The sequence below is a fragment of the Haliotis rufescens genome, unplaced genomic scaffold (assembly GCF_023055435.1).
Source record: "Haliotis rufescens isolate VD_foot unplaced genomic scaffold, xgHalRufe1.0.p SCAF_3, whole genome shotgun sequence".
Classification (NCBI taxonomy): Eukaryota; Metazoa; Mollusca; class Gastropoda; order Lepetellida; family Haliotidae; genus Haliotis; species Haliotis rufescens.
This window is the reverse complement of record NW_025964001.1, coordinates 66,893,585-66,913,928: the sequence shown is the minus strand read 5'-3', so window position 1 is coordinate 66,913,928 and position 20,344 is coordinate 66,893,585. Positions and strand designations below refer to the sequence as shown.

The 20,344-nt window shown below is 45.3% G+C and overlaps 1 protein-coding gene across 3 annotated transcripts in view; it reads left to right on the top strand.

Moving 5' to 3' along the window:
• Positions 1–20,344, top strand: part of LOC124151499 (probable G-protein coupled receptor CG31760) — an 86,558-nt gene that overhangs the window by 29,539 nt on the left and 36,675 nt on the right. For all 3 annotated transcript variants that reach the window (XR_006863382.2, XM_046524003.2, XM_046524004.2), the window contains exons 3-5: positions 11,542–11,702; positions 14,240–14,538; positions 18,050–18,217. Coding sequence is in view for 2 of the 3 variants with exons in the window: in XM_046524003.2 (XP_046379959.2) it covers positions 11,542–11,702; positions 14,240–14,538; positions 18,050–18,217 (628 nt within the window). In the remaining variant the exon portion in view is untranslated. The remainder of the gene's footprint in view (positions 1–11,541; positions 11,703–14,239; positions 14,539–18,049; positions 18,218–20,344) is intronic.

Below are 20,344 nucleotides of genomic sequence, written 5' to 3'. Positions count from 1 at the left end.
GACCAGTTTAGCGCTCATTATAAGGTCAAGACCATCTGCATATTTGCTTTCCAGTTTGAGGGCTCTCTCACGTTTGGCTTCTTGTGCGTCACAAGTAGCACCATGGCTCACAAAAGAGCCAGCCACCGGAGGTCTTCACCAATAGTTTATTTACCCATCAACTATCGAGGTTGGAGCTGAATCAGTGGGGTCTCAACACAATCGATACAATCTTCGTCGATGACCCCATCTAGTTTACAGTCAATGTTTAAAGCAATCATCTTGATGAGATCGACCAGTGAGCGGTGTCTCAGTTCCCCCTCTCTCTGTCTGGGAGTCGTTCCTTCTCTCTGTCTGGGAGTCGTTCCTTCTCTCTGTCTGGGCGTCAGTCCTTCTCTCTGTCTGGGAGTCAGTCAGTCCCACCTCTGTCTGGGAGTCAATCCTTCTCTCTGTCTGGGAGTCAGTCCCTCTCTCTGTCTGGGTGTCGTTCCTTCTCTCTGTCTGGGCGTCAGTCCTTCTCTCTGTCTGGGAGTCAGTCAGTCCCACCTCTGTCTGGGAGTCAATCCTTCTCTCTGTCTGGGAGTATGTCCATCTCTCTATCTGGGAGTCAGTCAGTCCCACCTCTGTCTGGGAGTCAATCCTTCTCTCTGTCTGGGAGTATGTCCATCTCTCTATCTGGGAGTCAGTCAGTCCCACCTCTGTCTGGGAGTCAGTCCTTCTCTCTGTCTGGGAGTATGTCCATCTCTCTGTCTGGGAGTCAGTCCTTCTCTCTGTCTGAGAGTCAGTCCCTCTCTCTGTCTGGGAGTCAGTCCCTCTCCCTGTCTGGGAGTCAGTCCCTCTCTCTGTCTGGGAGTCAGTCCCTCTCTCTGACTGGGTGTCAGTCCCTCTCTCTGTCTGGAAGTCAGTCCTTCTCTCTGTCTGGGAGTCAGTCCTTCTCTCTGTCTGGGAGTATGTCCATCTCTCTGTCTGGGAGTCAGTCCTTCTCTCTGTCTGGGAGTCAGTCCCTCTCTCTGTCTGGGAGTCAGTCCCTCTCTCTGTCTTGGAGTCGTTCCTTCTCTCTGTCTGGGAGTCAGTCCCTCTCTCTGTCTGGGAGTCGTTCCTTCTCTCTGTCTGGGAGTCGTTCCTTCACTCTGTCTGGGAGTCAGTCCTTCTCTCTGTCTGGGAGTATGTCCATCTCTCTGTCTGGGAGTCGTTCCTTCACTCTGTCTGAGAGTCAGTCCCTCTCTCTGTCTGGGAGTTAGTCCATCTCTCTGTCTGGGAGTCAGTCCTTCTCCCTGTCTGGGAGTCAGTCCCTCTCTCTGTCTGGGAGTCAGTCCCTCACTCTGTCTAGGAGTCAGTCCCTCTCCCTGTCTGGGAGCTAGTCCATCTCTCTGTCGAGGAGTTAGTCCCTCTCTCTGTCTGGAAGTCAGTCCCTCTCTCTGTCTGGGAGTATGTCCATCTCTCTATCTGGGAGTCAGTCAGTCCCACCTCTGTCTTGGAGTCAGTCCTTCTCTCTGTCTGGGAGTTTGTCCATCTCTCTGTCTGGGAGTCAGTCAGTCCCACCTCTGTCTGGGAATCAGTCCTTCTCTCTGTCTGGGAGTATGTCCATCTCTCTATCTGGGAGTCAGTCAGTCCCACCTCTGTCTGGGAGTCAGTCCTTCTCTCTGTCTGGGAGTCAGTCCCTCTCCCTGTCTGGGAGTCAGTCCCTCTCTCTGTCTGGGAATCGTCCCTTCTCTCTGTCTGGGAGTATGTCCATCTCTCTGTCTGGGAGTCAGTCCTTCTCTCTGTCTGAGAGTCAGTCCCTCTCTCTGTCTGGGAGTTAGTCCCTCTCTCTGTCTGGGAGTCAGTCCCTCTCCCTGTCTGGGAGTCAGTCCCTCTCCCTGTCTGGGAGTCAGTCCCTCTCTCTGTCTGGGAGTCAGTCCCTCTCCCTGTCTTGGAGTCAGTCCCTCTCCCTGTCTGGGAGTTAGTCCATCTCTCTGTCGAGGAGTTAGTCCCTCTCTCTGTCTGGGAGTCAGTCCCTCTCTCTGTCTTGGAGTCAGTCCTTCTCTCTGTCTGGGAGTCGTGTCAGTCCCACCTCTGTCCGTAAGTCTTCCCACCTATTGGTTTATAGTGACCGTGACTTCGCCTGCTGTCTCGACTAGCTGTTGAACCTTGTGCAAGAAAGTTTAATATAACAGATACATGTTGTGTTCGAGCGAGAGTTTTAGTTTACAAAATGGTGCACACAGATATTTATTATTCCAAAGCGTTTTTTAGTACAAACATCTTCATGACTAACGACCCTCAGTCATATCTGTCTCAAAATTCCAAATCTCAGAAAAAAAACATAGGTCGTTTTCAATCCTTCACGTCAAGTCTGAAAGGGCTTAAAACAGGAGACCCTTGAAGATTCCGGGGTAGAATTGGTCTTCAGCAACCCATGCTTGCCGTAAAAGGTGACTGTGCTTGTCGTAAAAGGCGACACACCGGATCGGGTGGTCAGGCTCGTTGACTTGGTTGATGCATGTCATCGATCCCAATTGCTTGGACCGATGCTCATGATATTAATCACTGGATTGTCTGGTCCAGACTCGATTTATTTACAGACCGCCGTCATATAGCTTGAATATTGCCGAGTGCGGCGTTAAACAACAAACCAACCAACAACCAACTTAAAACAGGAACAAAATTGTAGACAGCCAGGCTATTGTCCGTTTTCCGTCGCCCGTCCGTCCACTTTTCTGTTTCAGACGATGCTCTCTGTAACAACTGGACCATTGAGACGATTCCTACTCTTTTGTTACAGAATTGGAAGCCTCATGGCCAAGATTGCAATTAATATACACAATGTTTACAGTACGTGGATAACTTTCATAAAGTACATATTTTCGCTTATATAAGTTCCTTGTATGTAGGAGGCAATGTTTATTTTTTGTTGGAGACATCAATTTAGTTTTCGAGTAGGATGGTTGTAATAATTCGGTATAAACCTATTTCTACTTTCTGTATAATGAGGACAAACCAGAAGAATGGTACCCATCTTCCATAACCATATAATCACAGTTTTGACAATGTAATATATTTTGGTCTACATCAACTTTGCTATAACGCATTTTTTTGTACTTTTTGATTAATGGGAAGTATACGACATTGGGTTAGAATATATGCCAAATCGTTTCCTATCTAAGGTGATGAAAGGTACATTTCCGGAGCAACGACTTAATCAGCCAAAAATTATGAATAACCAATTTTCTGATAATATTACCAATTTTGCATTTCTATATCTATACATCGTTGTTTAAACAAACAAACAAACAAACAGTTTCATATCCCGAAAATCCCTGGCATGCCAAACATAGGCCAAGCCGGCTTGAAACAACATAGCGAACACGAGAAACCCAAATCATACTATCGTGATCATCACATGATTTAAACATAGTGTAACAAGCATCGGATACATTTTGGGTGCATACGAATTAATCTACGCCAGTAGCACATACATTTAGTAAAATAGTGCGTACATAAGTAATGTATATAAGAGTTTCATTCTATCAACATAGTCAAAACCTTTTAAATATATATGAAGAATAAAAACGATGTTTAGGTTTTCGCAAGTATTTATGTCCGAATAATTTTTTAATTTGAAGTTTACACGATATACGGCTTTTCCATTGGGCGAGAGGTCGGTCACATGACCGCGAAATTGACGTTCATAAGTGTATACATTTTTAATTTGAAGTTTACACGATATACGGCATTTCCATTGGACGAGAGGTCGGTCACATGACCGCGAAATTGACGTTCATAAGTGTATGAACGACACATTTGACGTTCATACGTTTTTCACGAGACCGTGTTCTTGAAATGACGTAAACACTGACGGACTACTTCCACATTCCTGGGGAAAACCCTTGGAATTTCCCAGCACGAAAACATACATAAGCGTTCTTTCTGACCATTTAGAACCTTTATTCTTGGTCTCAGCGTTTCAGTATACATTGAGAAATGTCAGAGAACGTGACTGCATGATTGTTCAAGAATATCCTCGCTACGGCCTATCCTAATGAACAAACGAAGAAATGCACATCTAACCTATCGCAGTATCGACTTAATCCGTGCCTAGGCTGACATTGACCGTCTCCAGCAATCTATGAATTTACCTTTATGTCTGTTTGACGCATCTTTATTCACCTTTCAATGATCGGCCATTTGATCAATGACGACTAACACATGTAACCGCCACAGGTTCATTAACAACTTCGGAAATCTCTCCCGTCACGTTTATCGTGTCGGCCATTTTGACGTCTTGTACTTGATGTAAATGTATTACGACGCGCTGTCATTGTGACTGACTTAATGAGGAAGTTCTTTACAGACCTTTCTCATCTAATGAGGATATGATTTGAACACATGTGCTGCGTAAGATGTTTCTGAAGAGCAAGTTGTGCATCCATACGCCCATGTCACCTCTCTTTTTGAGGAACTATTTTACTCCGCGATATAGCTGGTTGTTTTGTGGCTGTCAGTGTAAACATGAAGTCACACTAAATAAAATTGTGTTTAGATCTTTGCCTACATCATTTGAGGTAAGAAATTGTGATAAAAAAATATAAGAATTGACTTTCACATTGTGTGAGCTGATTGGAGTATGATCCTTCATAGAGTGAGGGCCAAACACGGCATGAACGTCGGAGCAAGCGCGAGGATGTGAGGATGTGGGCAGCCATCTCCCACACTGGTAGAACAGACTTAACGCAAGTTTCTGGGGAATTTAACAGCACAGCGTTACATGGATGAGATTCTTTGCCCACACGTCCGTCTCATTATGCAAAAAGCGAACGTCATTTTCCAAGAAGACAACGCCGGATCTCAAACGGCAAGACTGACAACAGCCTTTTTTTAGGAATCACAACATCCGGGTCCTGTCAAGGCCCTCCGGGTCTCTAGATTTAAACCCAATCGAACATTAATGGGATGCACTGGATCAACGACTTCGAACACGTCAGCATTAACCACATAACTTCCGACACTTGGCACAAGCACTGCAGGCAGAGTGGGGGAACATTCTCCAGGCCACAGGGGCGGTCGGGTAGCCTAGTGGTTAAAGCGTTCGCTCGTCACGCCGAAGACCCGGGTTCGATTCCCGACATGGGTACAATGTGTGAAGCCCATTTCTGGTGTCCCAAGCCGTGATATTGCTGGAATATTGCTAAAAGCGGCGTAAAACCATACTCATTCACTCACTCACTCACTCCAGGCCACAAATCAGGATATGATTGTTTCAATGGGACAACGATTTTCAAATATCCGCTAGAGAATTTTTTCTAATCTTTAAAAGCCCTTGTACAATTTGTCACATCTGTACATATATTTTATCCTTGAGCTCATTTTGACCTTCAAACCTTATTTACCCTTTATCATGTTTAATGCTTGTGAAACCACTGCATTATTTGAGCTCTAGGATGAATGGTATCCCTTAAGCATCCACATGCTTCTTGGAAATACCTTATATTGCAAAACCGTTTCTCATGCTAATGTTTGTGTGTATGAAGGTCAACTGTTTTTATCAGCATCTTGTTACATAGTAACACAACGACATCTGATCTTTTTCTATTTCAAATTCATAGTCTTCAAAAGGGAGATAACCTATTTGGCTTCGTGGATTCTCCAACCCTCAGAGATCGTGAAGATCCGGGGTAGAATAGGTCTTCAGTAACCCGTGCTTGCCGTAAAAGGTGACTATGCTTGTCATAAGAGGCGACTAACGGGATCGGGTGGTCAGGCTCGTTGACCTGGTTGATGCATGTCACCGTATCCCCATTGCGTGGTTCGATGCTCATGATGTCAATCACTGGGTTGGCTGGTCCAGACTCGATTATTTACAGACCGTCGTCATACAGCAGGAATGTTGCTGAGTGCGGCGTTAAACAACAAACAAACAAAACAAAAACAACCTACTGTCAGTCTACATAGGACTGCCGCGTTACCCCGTCATTGTAGATAATAAGGTTAATTGATTTTATATCAGTTTGCAGGCTTCCTATAGGAAGGTAATTTTCTCCACGTTACACAAGCTGGACTTATTTGATAATTTGTAGACCAGGATGTGTCGGTGGTTCAAGATAACTATCAATAGGTTGAGTCTATTGTATGTTTATGACGGGTTAAGGAAAACTGTGATAAGGGAAGCCGACCATTCGTGACCATTTTTTCGACTCGGTTCAGCCGAAGCGCAAACGGGCATAGCTAAAAGTATTGTCAACACGTTGATTCACGTATATTTCCCCCATATATCATATGTATTCCAGATGCTTTTGAAAACACATCGGGACTTACAATATTATACTGTATGATTGAACACACTTACTGTATCTTGAGTATATTTTTAAATGCAAGACATGTAAAGTCAAAAATTATTCCTGAGGGATTCTTTGACCGAAGTACTTGAAGACATACGCGCATTCTGATTGGTTTGTCGTATTTTCGCACAAAACATTCATCGATAGGGGAACGAGTCTTACAGGTTACGAAAAGGAGTGAGTGAGTGATTTGGGCTTTACGCCGCTATTAACAGTATTACAGTTATATCACGGCGTGTCAGCTTAATGTGGGAGGAAAACCCGAAGTGATGCAGGTCTCAGATGTTTACCACTTCGGTGAAACCCACGAGCACGGTTATGGTGCTGAAAAACCTAGAAACATAATCGGGTCGAACCGGGATTCGAACCCAGTTACGGAAATGGGCGAGTGGTGACGAATGCCCGCACACGTCCTTTTGTCTCGTGTAGTTAGTGTAAGCCTGTCAGTTAATATTAATGGCGAAGCTATTACTCTAACGGGACAATGGGAGCTTTTCCGTTGAACTACCCGTATTTCATGTCCGTGGTTTCGTTGCCAGAATATAATATTCATATTCATTAATGTCGTTATTTAGAACCCTCTTTGCAGATATTACCAACCTAATACATCAAACATCCATCCAAAATAGCCTACACCCACATTCAATATACCCCAACCCACATCCCAAATACCCTCACCCACATTCAATATACCCCCACCCACATCCCATATACCCCCACCCACATCCCATATACCCTCACCCACCCACATCACAAATACCCTCACACACATCCAAAATACCTCACCCACATTCAGTATACCCCCACCCACATCCCATATACCCTCACCCACCCACATCACAAATACCTTTACACACATCCAAAATATCTCACCAACATTCAGTATACCCCACCCACCCACATCCAAAATACCCCCACCCACATTCAATATACCCTCACCCACCAACATCACAAATACCCTCACCCACATCCAAAATACCCTCACCCACATCCCATATGCCCTCACCCATATCCAAACTACCCTCACCCACATGCAATATACCCTCACCCACATCCCATATACCCTCACCCACATCCCATATGCCCTCACCCATATCCAAACTACCCTCACCCACATGCAATATACCCCCCTCTCACACACACACACACACCCCCCACACACACACGCACACACACATCAAAAATATCCTCACCCACATCCTATATACTCTCACCCACCCACATCCCATATACCCTCACCCACATCCAACCTACCCTCATCCACATTCAATATACCCTCACCCACACCAAAATACCCTCATCCACACACAACATACCCTCACTCACACACATCCCATATACCCTTACCCACATCTCAAATACACCCCAAACTCACCCAACACCCACCATCCAAATGCATCCTTTAAACTAGTGTTTCTTTCTAAATTATATTCAACAGCTTACTTGTACTGTCGTTTCTTGTTGGACAGATTTAAACCAGGTGGAATCATTCGAACTGACATTTTGTTTGGTTTTTGGATTCCCTTTGTAATCCGCACCTTCAACTCGACGTGATCTGGTAGTCAGTACAAGGGATTTAATATGTGGATACAGGGGGAAGCATACAAATGTGATATCTTTTGATATCGTCAATGTAAGGCCAACTGTTTACATAGGTGAAAATCACAGCCGGTTATTTGCTTTTAGTTGTCTCTTGGTTGACTTGGACTGTAGAATAATAAGCGGAAACAAAACGCTTGTCAATCGGAGTCAGTGAGTTGGGTTAAACGCCGCTTTTAACCGTATTCCAGTTATATCACGGCGTGTCAGCTTAATGTGGGAGGAAAGCCCCAAGTGATGTAGGTCTCAGACGTTTACCACTTCGGTGAAACCCACGAGCACGGGTATGGTGCTGATAAACCTAGAAACATAATCGGGGCGAACCGGGATTCGAACCCACAATCATAGGTTTCTGGCGTGCCCAAGGGACGCAACTCTGCACAGCGAATCGCGGCGCCTTAGACGACTGGGCCACCCGTGCCCCGGATACAAGGGGAAGCATACAAATGTGATATCTTTTGATATCGGCTATGTAAGGCCAACTGTTTACATAGGTGAAAATCACAGCCGGTTATTTGCTTTTAGTTGTCTCCTGGTTGACTTGGACTGTAGAATAATAAGCGGAAACAAAACGCTTGTCAATCAGAGTGAGTGAGTTGGGTTAAACGCCGCTTTTAACCGTATTCCAGTTATATCACGGCGTGTCAGCTTACTGTGGGAGGAAAGCCCGAAGTGATGCAGGTCTCAGACGTTTACCACTTCGGTGAAACTCACGAGCACGGGTGTGGTGCTGACAAACCTATAAATATAATCGGGGCGAACCGGGATTCGAACCCATAATCATAGGTTTCTGGCGTGCCCAAAGAACGCAACTCTGCACAGCGAATCGCGGCGCCTTAGACGACTGGGCCACCCGTGCCCCCTATCAATCAGAACGTAATGTCACGTGTCTTCAGGGAGTTGAATCGTTGAGTATAAACAAAACCATGAAATGAGTGAGTATGGTTTTACGCCGCTTTTAGGAATATTCCAGCAATATTACAGCGGGGGACACCACACAATCATAGAAGCAACGTTAAAATATATTAAGCAACATGGTTAAAATGATCCACACGATTCTCACCAACTCTTATTCCACACTGTTTGAACGATATCTATTCCCATACAAAATAGGAATAAGATTGATGAACTGTCTATAGTACTATTTCAAGATAGTTTCCATACAAAGGAGCGCAAATAACAACGCGGTACGGTAAGACAATATTCACGTTAACACACCACGCTCGATCATCTACTCAACAATCAGCCCATTTCTGGTGTCCCCCGCCGTGATATTGCTGGAATATTGCTGAAAGCAAACCTTTTTATTTGCAAACTAACCCATCACTGCCATAACAAACTACAATGGACCGTCTCCGTGGTCCAGCGGTAGAGCGTCCGCCAAAAGACGTTAAAAGATGGTTCTTGTTGTTACCCTGTCTGGCGCTTGGCATTAAGGGGCTAAAACAAGGACTGGTCGGCTCGGAGTCAGTATACTGTGTCTGAGTGGGGTATTCATGTTAAACTGCGGCATGGTATATCAGTGGGCTAGCACTATAAATCGGCATAAGTCCGGACTAGTACAAGCAGCCACACACACACACACGTGCATGTACGGCGCTACATCAATAATCTTTGACGCGACGTTTAACTCTTAACGTTTCACCTCACCTCACAAGCTACAATGCACAATCACCGTATTGAGTTCGCGTCATGTACACCGGGACATTCAGTTTAAAGAAGATACATGTTGATTGCAGTGTGTAGGAACATATCACTGAAAATTAATTCACCATAAGTAAACGCAGTGTGGTATGATGGTGTTATTACATTCACCGCGACATCAAAGCTAAATATTGATCTTCAGTGACTTCAAACAGACAATATGAAGGTTAACGTCGCGAGGTAAACCAATTTAGCTCACCTGAGCTGAGAAATATACAGTAAACTACGGTTATAACGAACACGCTTATAACGAACTGACGGATATAACGAACTGACTTTTTAGTCCCGACTATTTGCTGTTGTTATGCTGTATATATGCTTATAACGAACGACGGTTATAACGGACTAAAAATAGTAGTCCCTTTGAGTTCGTTATAACCGTAGTTTACTGTAGTTGCGTGTTCTCCGTTGCATGCCATCGCAAATATAAAATAAGTAACTAGAAACAAAACCTTAACCAATTTTAACCAAAAAATATAACTACAGTTAAAACTCTGCTGAATCATGGGGAAATGTTTCCAAGAGTTACATAGCCCTTGTATCTACGATGTTGACGCATCAGTGACAAAAATGTCCGACGCAATTCTCTATTTTGACTTGAGCCATACATTTCCGTGTTTTTTCTTCCCAGGTGAACACTTGACCTGCCTTTGCACGTGTTTATGATGTTGCCACTGCTTGGGCAGGTTACGCTCATCTTTTCGTGGCATCATCACTCTTTGATAGGGATTCATAAACACATGCTCATGATATAGTCGGAATCGAACAATCGAACATTCGACTTTGCTTTAAGTAGAGATTCCTCATAAGAAAAGAAAGGGTTTTGTCGCTATTATTTATGCTATTCTATAGTTGTACGGGGTCGATGTTGCCTGGTTACGCTTCTGGGGAATGACATTTCTATTCAGTATGCCATTTTAGCATGGGAAACGCCAGTCTTGAGACCCAAATTGGGAATACAAACTACTGCTTGAGATTATATCACGGCATCAATAATATGTTTGACAACACGGCGGTACGCCCGTATATGCTGTAATACATCCCTTCAAGGTTGAGAAATACGCCTCTGTTGTGATATTTACCGTGGAAATCATTACCACATCGAAATGTTGGAGAAAGCTTTGTAACAGATATGAAAAAGATGGAAAGTAAATATAATATTATGAAATTGAAGCTAGTTTCTCAACATTGTGACCATCTATATGGCGAGGGTATATATTTCTCCACATTGCGACCACCTGTATCCCCGGGTATATATTTCTCCATGTTGCGACGACGTATATGAAGAGGGTATATATTTCTCCACATTGCGACCACGTCTATGACCAGGGTATATATTTCTCCCAGTTGCGACCACGTATATGACGAGGTATATATTTTTCCACATTGCGACCACGTACATGACGAGATATATATTTTTCCACATTGCGACCACGTATATGACGTGGTATATATTTTTCCACATTGCGACCACCTGTATGACCCGGGTATATACTTTTCCACATTGCGACCACGTATATGACGAGGTATATATTTCTCCACATTGCGACCACGTATATGACGAGGTATATATTTCTCCACATTGCGACCACGTATATGACGAGGTATATATTTCTCCACATTGCGACCACGTATATGACGAGGTATATATTTCTCCACATTGCGACCACGTACATGACGAGGGTATATATTTCTCCACATTGTGACCACGTATATGACGAGGGTATATATTTCTCCACCTTGCGACCACGTATATGACGAGGGTATATATTTCTCCACATTGTGATCACGTTTATGACGAGGTATATATTTTTCCACATTGTGATCACGTATATGACGAGGTATATATTTTTCCACAATATGACCATGTATCTGACGAGGGTAAATATTTCTCAACATTGTGACAACGTATATGAAGAGGGTATATATGTCTTTCCCCCAGACCGACTCCAAGAGGCGAAGCAGGCCCTAGAGTATGTCAGCAGGGTGGAGTCCAGCAAGTGTGGGGGTGGGACGGAGGAGACGCTCACCCTCGCGTTTAACCACACTGCCTGGATCACCTACACCGACCCCGCTATAAGGACAGCCAACTACTTGAGCAAGGTAAAAAAGGGGCACTTTTCGACTCCAAGGAGCATTATATTTTATGATTTTTATATTGTTGTTCGTCCGTTTATTCACACTCTATCTATAAACATGGCATCCTCAAACAGGAAAACTTATTGATTTCACACGGAAGGTTGAGAAGCCAAGAGTATATGCATAGAAGCCAAGAGTATATGCAAAGAAGCCAAGAAGGTCACATTTTTTATCATATACTATATTTTCTTAGAAAGTTTGTTGTTTATAACTGTTACTCGTTACTTCTATCGCCAAAAGTGTTTTTGACCACTGCCGCCATTACTCTCTGAATTGTCCATAAGTGGGAATGTTTCCTTATTGTTTTTATCATCTTGATCTTTTACACTTAACAAAATGGCACGTGATAGAAGCCAAGAGTCTATGCATAGAAGCCAAGAGTTTATGCATAGAAGCCAAGAGTATATGCATAGAAGCCAAGAGTATATGCATAGAAGCCAAGAGTTTATGCATAGAAGCCAAGTGTATATGCATAGAAGCTAAGAGTATATGCATAGAAGCCAAGAGTATATGCATAGAAGCCAAGAGTATATGCATAGAAGCCAAGAGTTTATGCATAGAAGCCAAGAGTTTATGCATAGAAGCCAAGTGTATATGCATAGAAGCCAAGAGTACATGCATAGAAGCCAAGAGTATATGCATAGAAGTCAAGAGTATATGCATAGAAGCCAAGAGTTTATGCATAGAAGCCAAGAGCTATACATAGAAGCCAAGAGTATATGCATAGAAGCCAAGAGTATATGCATAGAAGTCAAGAGTATATGCATAGAAGCCAAGAGTCTATGCATAGAAGCCAAGGGTATATGCATAAAAGCTAAGAGTATATGCATAGAAGGCAAGAGTATATGCATAGAAGCCAAGAGTATATGCATAGAAGCCAAGAGTTTATGCATAGAAGCCAAGAGCTATACATAGAAGCCAAGAGTATATGCATAGAAGCCAAGAGTATATGCATAGAAGCCAAGAGTTTATGCCTAGAAGCCAAGAGCTATACATAGAAGCCAAGGGTATATGCATAGAAGCCAAGGGTATATGCATAGAAGCCAAGATTATATGCATAGAAGTCAAGAGTATATGCATAGAAGCCAAGGGTATATGCATAGAAGCTAAGAGTATATGCATAGAAGCCAAGAGTATATGCATAGAAGCCAAGAGTATATGCATAGAAGCCAAGAGTATATGCATAGAAGCATAGAAGCCAAGAGTATATGCATAGAAGCCAAGAGTATATGCATAGAAGCCAAGAGTTTATGCATAGAAGCCAAGAGTTTATGCATAGAAGCCAAGGGTATATGCATAGAAGCCAAGAGTATATGCATAGAAGCCAAGGGTATATGCATAGAAGCCAAGAGTTTATGCCTAGAAGCCAAGAGCTATACATAGAAGCCAAGGGTATATGCATAGAAGCCAAGGGTATATGCATAGAAGCCAAGATTATATGCATAGAAGCCAAGATTATATGCATAGAAGTCAAGAGTATATACATAGAAGCCAAGGGTATATGCATAGAAGCTAAGAGTATATGCATAGAAGCCAAGAGTATATGCATAGAAGCCAAGAGTATATGCATAGAAGCCAAGAGTTTATGCATAGAAGCCAAGAGTCTATGCATAGAAGCCAAGGGTATATGCATAGAAGCTAAGAGTATATGCATAGAAGCCAAGGGTATATGCATAGAAGCCAAGAGTATATGCATAGAAGCCAAGAGTCTATGCATAGAAGCCAAGAGTCTATGCATAGTCCAATCAACTCGCGTAACGAAATCAACATCCGGAGCGTAAACCGAGGTGCAGATGTCGGTCGATTGTAGGATTTGCAAAGCATGTGTACCGTCAACTTAGCGTCAACAGATATTTTCCAAATCTTTTCATGTTTTTAATCAAGGTGCTCATGTGATTTGATGCACTTCGCGAAGTAAGACCCATTTTATTAAAACATACATCTTGATTATAAATCATATCGTCTTCACACGGCGTCGCCAATTTGTTTGAAGCAAATGCAAGTATTATCAGAGGTGGAATCTGATTGGTCAATAGGAGGGACATAGTAGGGACATAACTCGTTATCGCCACTGGTGGCGCTACGATAGAACCCAGAAATTCCGATCTGGTTCGGCAAGGATGGGAACTAGACCTTTACAGTCGGTTAACTTCCTTGCCTCGGGAAGATTCTATATCACGGCCTGTGAGCTTAATGTTGGAGGAGTGAGTGAGTGAGTGAGTTTGGTTTTACGCCGCTTTTAGCAATATTCCAGCAATATCACGGCGGGGGACACCAGAAATGGGCTTCACACATTGTACCCATGTCGGGATTCGAACCCGGGTCTTCGGCGTGACGAGCGAACGCTTTAACCACTAGGCTACCCGACCGCCCCTAATGTTAGAGGAAAGTCCGATTGATGCAGGTACTAAGTCTCTCGTGCAGATGAACGTTTTTTAAACCCATCTGTAATTAATTTAAGGATGCTTGCAGTAAAAATATAATCATTGATTTGTTTGCAGGTCCTTGTGATGGATGATAATACACTGAACCGCTTCGATGACGCCATGTTCTACTCCTTTGTACGCAACAACGTCCACGGCGACACGCTCATCTTCGGCTCTGCCATTGCACTTGAGCCGGGGCTTTATGATGAATATGCTCGCTACTGTCCATATGCTCACAAGAAACAGGACTCTGTCGTTGCCTTCGACATCGCCGTCAAATACAACTACCTCACCGACAGCACGGAATGGTACCATGGGGTCGGAGTTAGAGATTTCTCCAACGCTTCCGTCCAAATCGACACCGTCACATTCAAGTAGGTCATTGCAGTCTGTGAGTGAGTGATTTGAGTGATTTGAGTGTGTGGGTGATTTGAGTAGAGTGAGTGAGTGTGTGGGTGAGTGAGTGAGTGGGTGATTTGAGTGAGTGAGTGATTTGAGTGTGTGGGTGAGTGAGTGGGTGATTTGAGTGATTGATTGATTGATTTGAGTGATTTGAGTGTGTGGGTGAGTGAGCGAGTGAGTGTATGATTTGAATGAGCGAGTGAGTGTGTGGGTGAGTGAGTGAGTGGGTGATTTGAGTGTGTGAGTGATTTGAGTGTGAGTGAGTGAGTGAGTGATTTGAATGTAAGTGAGTGAGTAAGTGGGGAGGATGGGTTGGTGAGTGAGTGATGCTTGGTTTTTCTATAACCTTTGGAATTTGAAACAATTAGCCAAAACTTCGTTTTACTGAAACCGCTCACTTTCCCAAGATACAACCTTTATGAACGCCGTGCAGCTAAAATCCCTATTACAAACCTACTATCTCAACCGACCCCATACCCGAGATGCAAGTCGGTACCCCCGTAGCGAGCTTCATCAGCGTTGACTTAAGTATGGATCCCCGAAAGCTTCGTGCTGCAATTAGACAAAAGTCATGAAAACACGAGATTCAGTATTCAACTCAGTACTGAAAAAGTCCTCGGCGAGATGAAAGAAGCCATTTCTCCAGTCCATTAGTGGTCTCTGTTTCCCAGACAGACGCTGATGTATTTGTTCTTTAACATAAACATTCAAGGATAAACTGAAGTAGATCTGCAAAAAACAACGTTGACCAATTAGCCACTAATAGCAGGTGGACGTCCTGTCCCACACTGCAGGTGGGCCATTTACTTACATTTGGGTTTAAGTACGTTTGATCATAGAACTGGTTGTATTCCTTCTACAAATGACCAGATATCACCACTATGGCTCACACAGAGAATATTCCATTTACGTATTGGCCAAATGGTACAGCGTAATATTCATAAATTCTTTGATCCTTCCTTTGCTCATCAAAAGGTAATGTGCCTCTGTGTGTTTAGTTCACAGGACATGGATGGATGGATTGGTGGGTGGGTGGGTGGGTGGGTGGGTGAATGGATGGATGATGGATGGTGGAGAATGGATGGATGGATGATGGGTGGGTGGGTGGATGGATGATGGAGAATGGATTGATGTATGGATGATGGATGGTGGAGCATGAATGGATGGGTGGGTGGATAGATGGATGGATGGATGATGGATGGTGGAGCATGTATGGATGGATGATGGATGGATGGATGATGGGTGGTGTAGAATGGATGAATGGGTGGGTGGATCGATGGATGGATGGATGGATGGGTGATGGATGGTGGACCATGTATGGATGGATGATTGGTGGGTGGATTGATGGGTGGGTGGAGAATGGATGGATGGATGGATGATGGCGGGTGGAGAATAGGTGGATGGATGGATGGATGGATGATGGGTGGTGGAGCATGGATGGATGGTGGAGCATGGATGGTGGAGCATGGGTGGATGGATGATGGGTGGTGGAGCATGGATGGATTGATGATGGGTGGTGGAGCATGGATGGATGGATGATGGGTGGTGGAGCATGGATGGATGGATGATGGGTGGTGGAACATGGATGGATGGATGATGGGTGGTGGAGCATGGATGGATGGATGATGGGTGGTGGAGCATGGATGGATGGATGATGGGTGGTGGAGCATGGATGGATGGATGATGGGTGGTGGAGCATGGGTGGGTGGATGATGGGTGGTGGAGCATGGATGGATGGATGATGGGTGGTTGAGCATGGATGGATGGATGATGGGTGGTGGAGCATGGGTGGATGGATGATGGATGATGGAGCATGGATGGATGGATGATGGGTGGATGGATGAATGGATGATGGTTGGGTGGATGGTGGAGCATGGATTCATGGATGATGGATGGATGGATGGATGATGGGTTGGTGGATGGATGTATGGATGATGGGTGGATGGATGATGGGTGGGTCGATGGATGATGGGTGGGTGGGTGGATGGATGATGGAGAATGGATTGATGTATGGATGATGGATGGTGGAGCATGAACGGATGGGTGGGTGGATAGATGGATGATGGATGGTGGAGCATGTATGGATGGATGGGTGGATGGATGGATGATGGATGGATGGATGATGGGTGGTGTAGAATGGATGGATGGGTGGGTGGATCGATGGATGGATGGGTGATGTATGGTGGACCATGTATGGATGGATGATTGGTGGGTGGATTGATGGATGATGGAGGTTGGAGAATGAATTGATGGATGATGGGTGGGTGGATGGATGGATGGGTGGGTGGATGGATGGGTGATTGTTGGGTGGATGGTGGAGCATGGATTGGTGGATGATTGGTGGTTGGATGGGTTGATGGATGGATAGTTGGATGGATGGATGATGGGATGGCTGGCTGGCTGGATGGTGGATGGATGGATGATGGATGGATGGATGGATGATGGGATGGCTGGCTGGCTGGATGATGGGATGGATGGATGGATGATGGATGAACAAAATGAAAAAGGATAATTTGTTTTGCTGGTGGTTGATTAAAAGATAGATGATACAGTTCTTCTTTCTTCGTCGATCTTCCTCAACCCAGTGTTTATTCCTCAATCATTGACCTAGCATCTTCATGTATTTCAGTCCCCCCCCCCCCCACCATTTTACATCATGTATCCTCCCAGATTATTCCTGCATTCATTTATGTTACCATACTTCAATCGTCCACCTGTCTTCCCATCATTCAACCATCTATCGTATATGAATCCATCGTTCTCCATCATTCAACCATCTGTCGTATATCAATCCATCGTTCTCCATCATTCAACCATCAATATTAATTTATTCAACCATTTGACATATATCAAGCTATCGCGTTAAATCATTCAACCATCAAGGGGGGGGGGGGGGGTTACAGCGTTCGCTCGTCACGCTGAAGACTCGGGTTCGATTACCGACATTGATGCAATGTGTGAAACTCATTTCTGGTGTCTCCCGCCATGATAGTGCTGGAATATTGCTAAAAGCGGCGTAAAACCAAACTCACTCACTCACTCACTCATTCAACCATATATCAACCAATCGTTTTCCATCATTGAACCATCTTTCATATATCAATCCATCGTTTCCCATAATTCAACCTTCTATCATATATTTATCCATCGTTTTTCATCATTCAACCTTCTGTTATATACCAATCCATCGTTTTTTTTATTATTTAACCCTCTTACATATAATAATCTATCGTTTTTCATCATTGAACCATCTATTACACATCAATCTATCCTCCATTGTCAGCACCATACCAGTACGTGTAGGTTTCACCGAAGTGGTAAACGTCTGTCACTCACTTACTCACTCAACATCATCCAAATGATCTCTCTCCGTCAATCTTTTATCCATACTTCCATTCTTGAACCATTATTCACAAACCGTTCAATTATCCACAGTTTATTGATCATATGGCATTTTTTCTAGTGCTGCCATTTTACTTCCAGTTTCTCCGACCCCTCCAGGAAAGATGTGCCTATTCGCCAACCTATTGCCAGGTATGAAGACGGGCGCTGGACATACCCATATTATGATTGTGGTGGTGGCAATATTTGGATGGTTACATATTCCGCACCGATATTAGCAGTAGATTCTAACAACGCCACAGTCTTCAAGTGAGTACCAACACTAAACGGGGGTTACAGTGACCCGGTCGTGTGTCTGTGTTCCCCGAGACAAGACGACCCTGAGTGTCCGTGTTCCCCGAGCCAAGACGACCCTGTATGTCCGTGTTCCCCGAGCCAAGACGACCCTGTATGTCCTTGTTTCCCGAGCCAAGACGACCCTGTATGTCTGTGTTTCCCGAGCCAAGACGACCCTGTATGTCCTTGTTTCCCGAGCCAAGACGACCCTGTATGTCTGGGTTTCCCGAGCCAAGACGACCCTGTATGTCCTTGTTTCCCGAGCCAAGACGACCCTGTATGTCCTTGTTTCCCGAGCCAAGACGACCCTGTATGTCTGTGTTTCCCGAGCCAAGACGACCCTGTATGTCTTTGTTTCCCGAGCCAAGACGACCCTGTATGTCCGTGTTTCCCGAGCCAAGACGACCCTGTATGTCTGTGTTTCCCGAGCCAAGACGACCCTGTATGTCCGTGTTTCCCGAGCCAAGACGACCCTGTATGTCTGTGTTTCCCGAGCCAAGACAACCCTGTGTGTCCTTGTTTCCCGAGACAAGGCGACCCTGTGTGTCTGTGTTCCCCGAGACAAGGCGACCCTGTATGTCTGTGTTCCCCGAGCCAAGGCGACCCTGTGTGTCTGTGTTTCCAGAGTTCAGACGACCCTGTATGTCCGTGTTTCCCGAGCCAAGACGACCCTGTGTGTCTGTGTTCCCCGAGCCAAGGCGACCCTGTGTGTCTGTGTTTCCAGAGTTCAGACGACCCTGTATGTCCGTGTTCCCCGAGCAAAGACGACCCTATATGTCTGTGTTCCCCGATCTCAGACGAACCTGTATGACCGTGTTCCCAAAGTCCAGACGACCCTGTATGACCGTGTTCCCCAAGTCCAGACGAACCTGTATGACCGTGTTCCCCGACCTAAGACGACCCTGTATGTCTGTGTTCCCCAAGTCCAGACGAACCTGTATGACCGTGTTCCCCAAGTCCAGACGACCCTGTATGACCGTGTTCCCCAAGTCCAGACGAACCTGTATGACCGTGTTCCCAAAGTCCAGACGACCGTGTATGACCGTGTTCCCCGACCTAAGACGACCCTGTATGACCGTGTTCCCCAAGTCCAGACGACCCTGTATGACCGTGTTCCCGGACCTAAGACGACCCTGTATGACCGTGTTCCCCAAGTCCAGACGAACCTGTATGACCGTGTTCCCCGACCTAAGACGACCCTGTATGACCGTGTTCCCCGACCTAAGACGACCCTGTATGACCGTGTTCCCCAAGTCCAGACGACCCTGTATGTCCGTGTTCCCCAAGTCCAGACGACCCTGTATGACCGTGTTCCCCGACCTAAGACGACCCTGTATGACCGTGTTCCCCAAGTCCAGACGACCCTGTATGACCGTGTTCCCGGACCTAAGACGACCCTGTATGACCGTGTTCCCCAAGTCCAGACGAACCTGTATGACCGTGTTCCCCGACCTAAGACGACCCTGTATGACCGTGTTCCCCGACCTAAGACGACCCTGTATGACCGTGTTCCCCGACCTAAGACGACCCTGTATGACCGTGTTCCCCAAGTCCAGACGACCCTGTATGTCCGTGTTCCCCAAGTCCAGACGACCGTGTATGACCGTGTTCCCCGACCTAAGACGACCCTGTATGACCGTGTTCCCCAAGTCCAGACGACCCTGTATGACCGTGTTCCCGGACCTAAGACGACCCTGTATGACCGTGTTCCCCAAGTCCAGACGAACCTGTATGACCGTGTTCCCCGACCTAAGACGACCCTGTATGACCGTGTTCCCCGACCTAAGACGACCCTGTATGACCGTGTTCCCCAAGTCCAGACGACCCTGTATGTCCGTGTTCCGCAAGTCCAGACGACCGTGTATGACCGTGTTCCCCGACCTCAGACGACCCTGTATGTCTGTGTTCCCCGACCTCAGACGACCCTGTATGTCCGTGTTCCTCGACCTCAGACTACCCTGTATGACCGTGTTCCCCGACCTCAGACGACCCTGTATGTCCGTGTTCCTCGACCTCAGACGACCCTGTATGACCGTGTTCCCCAAGTCCAGACGACCCTGTATGACCGTGTTCCCCAAGTCCAGACGACCCTGTATGACC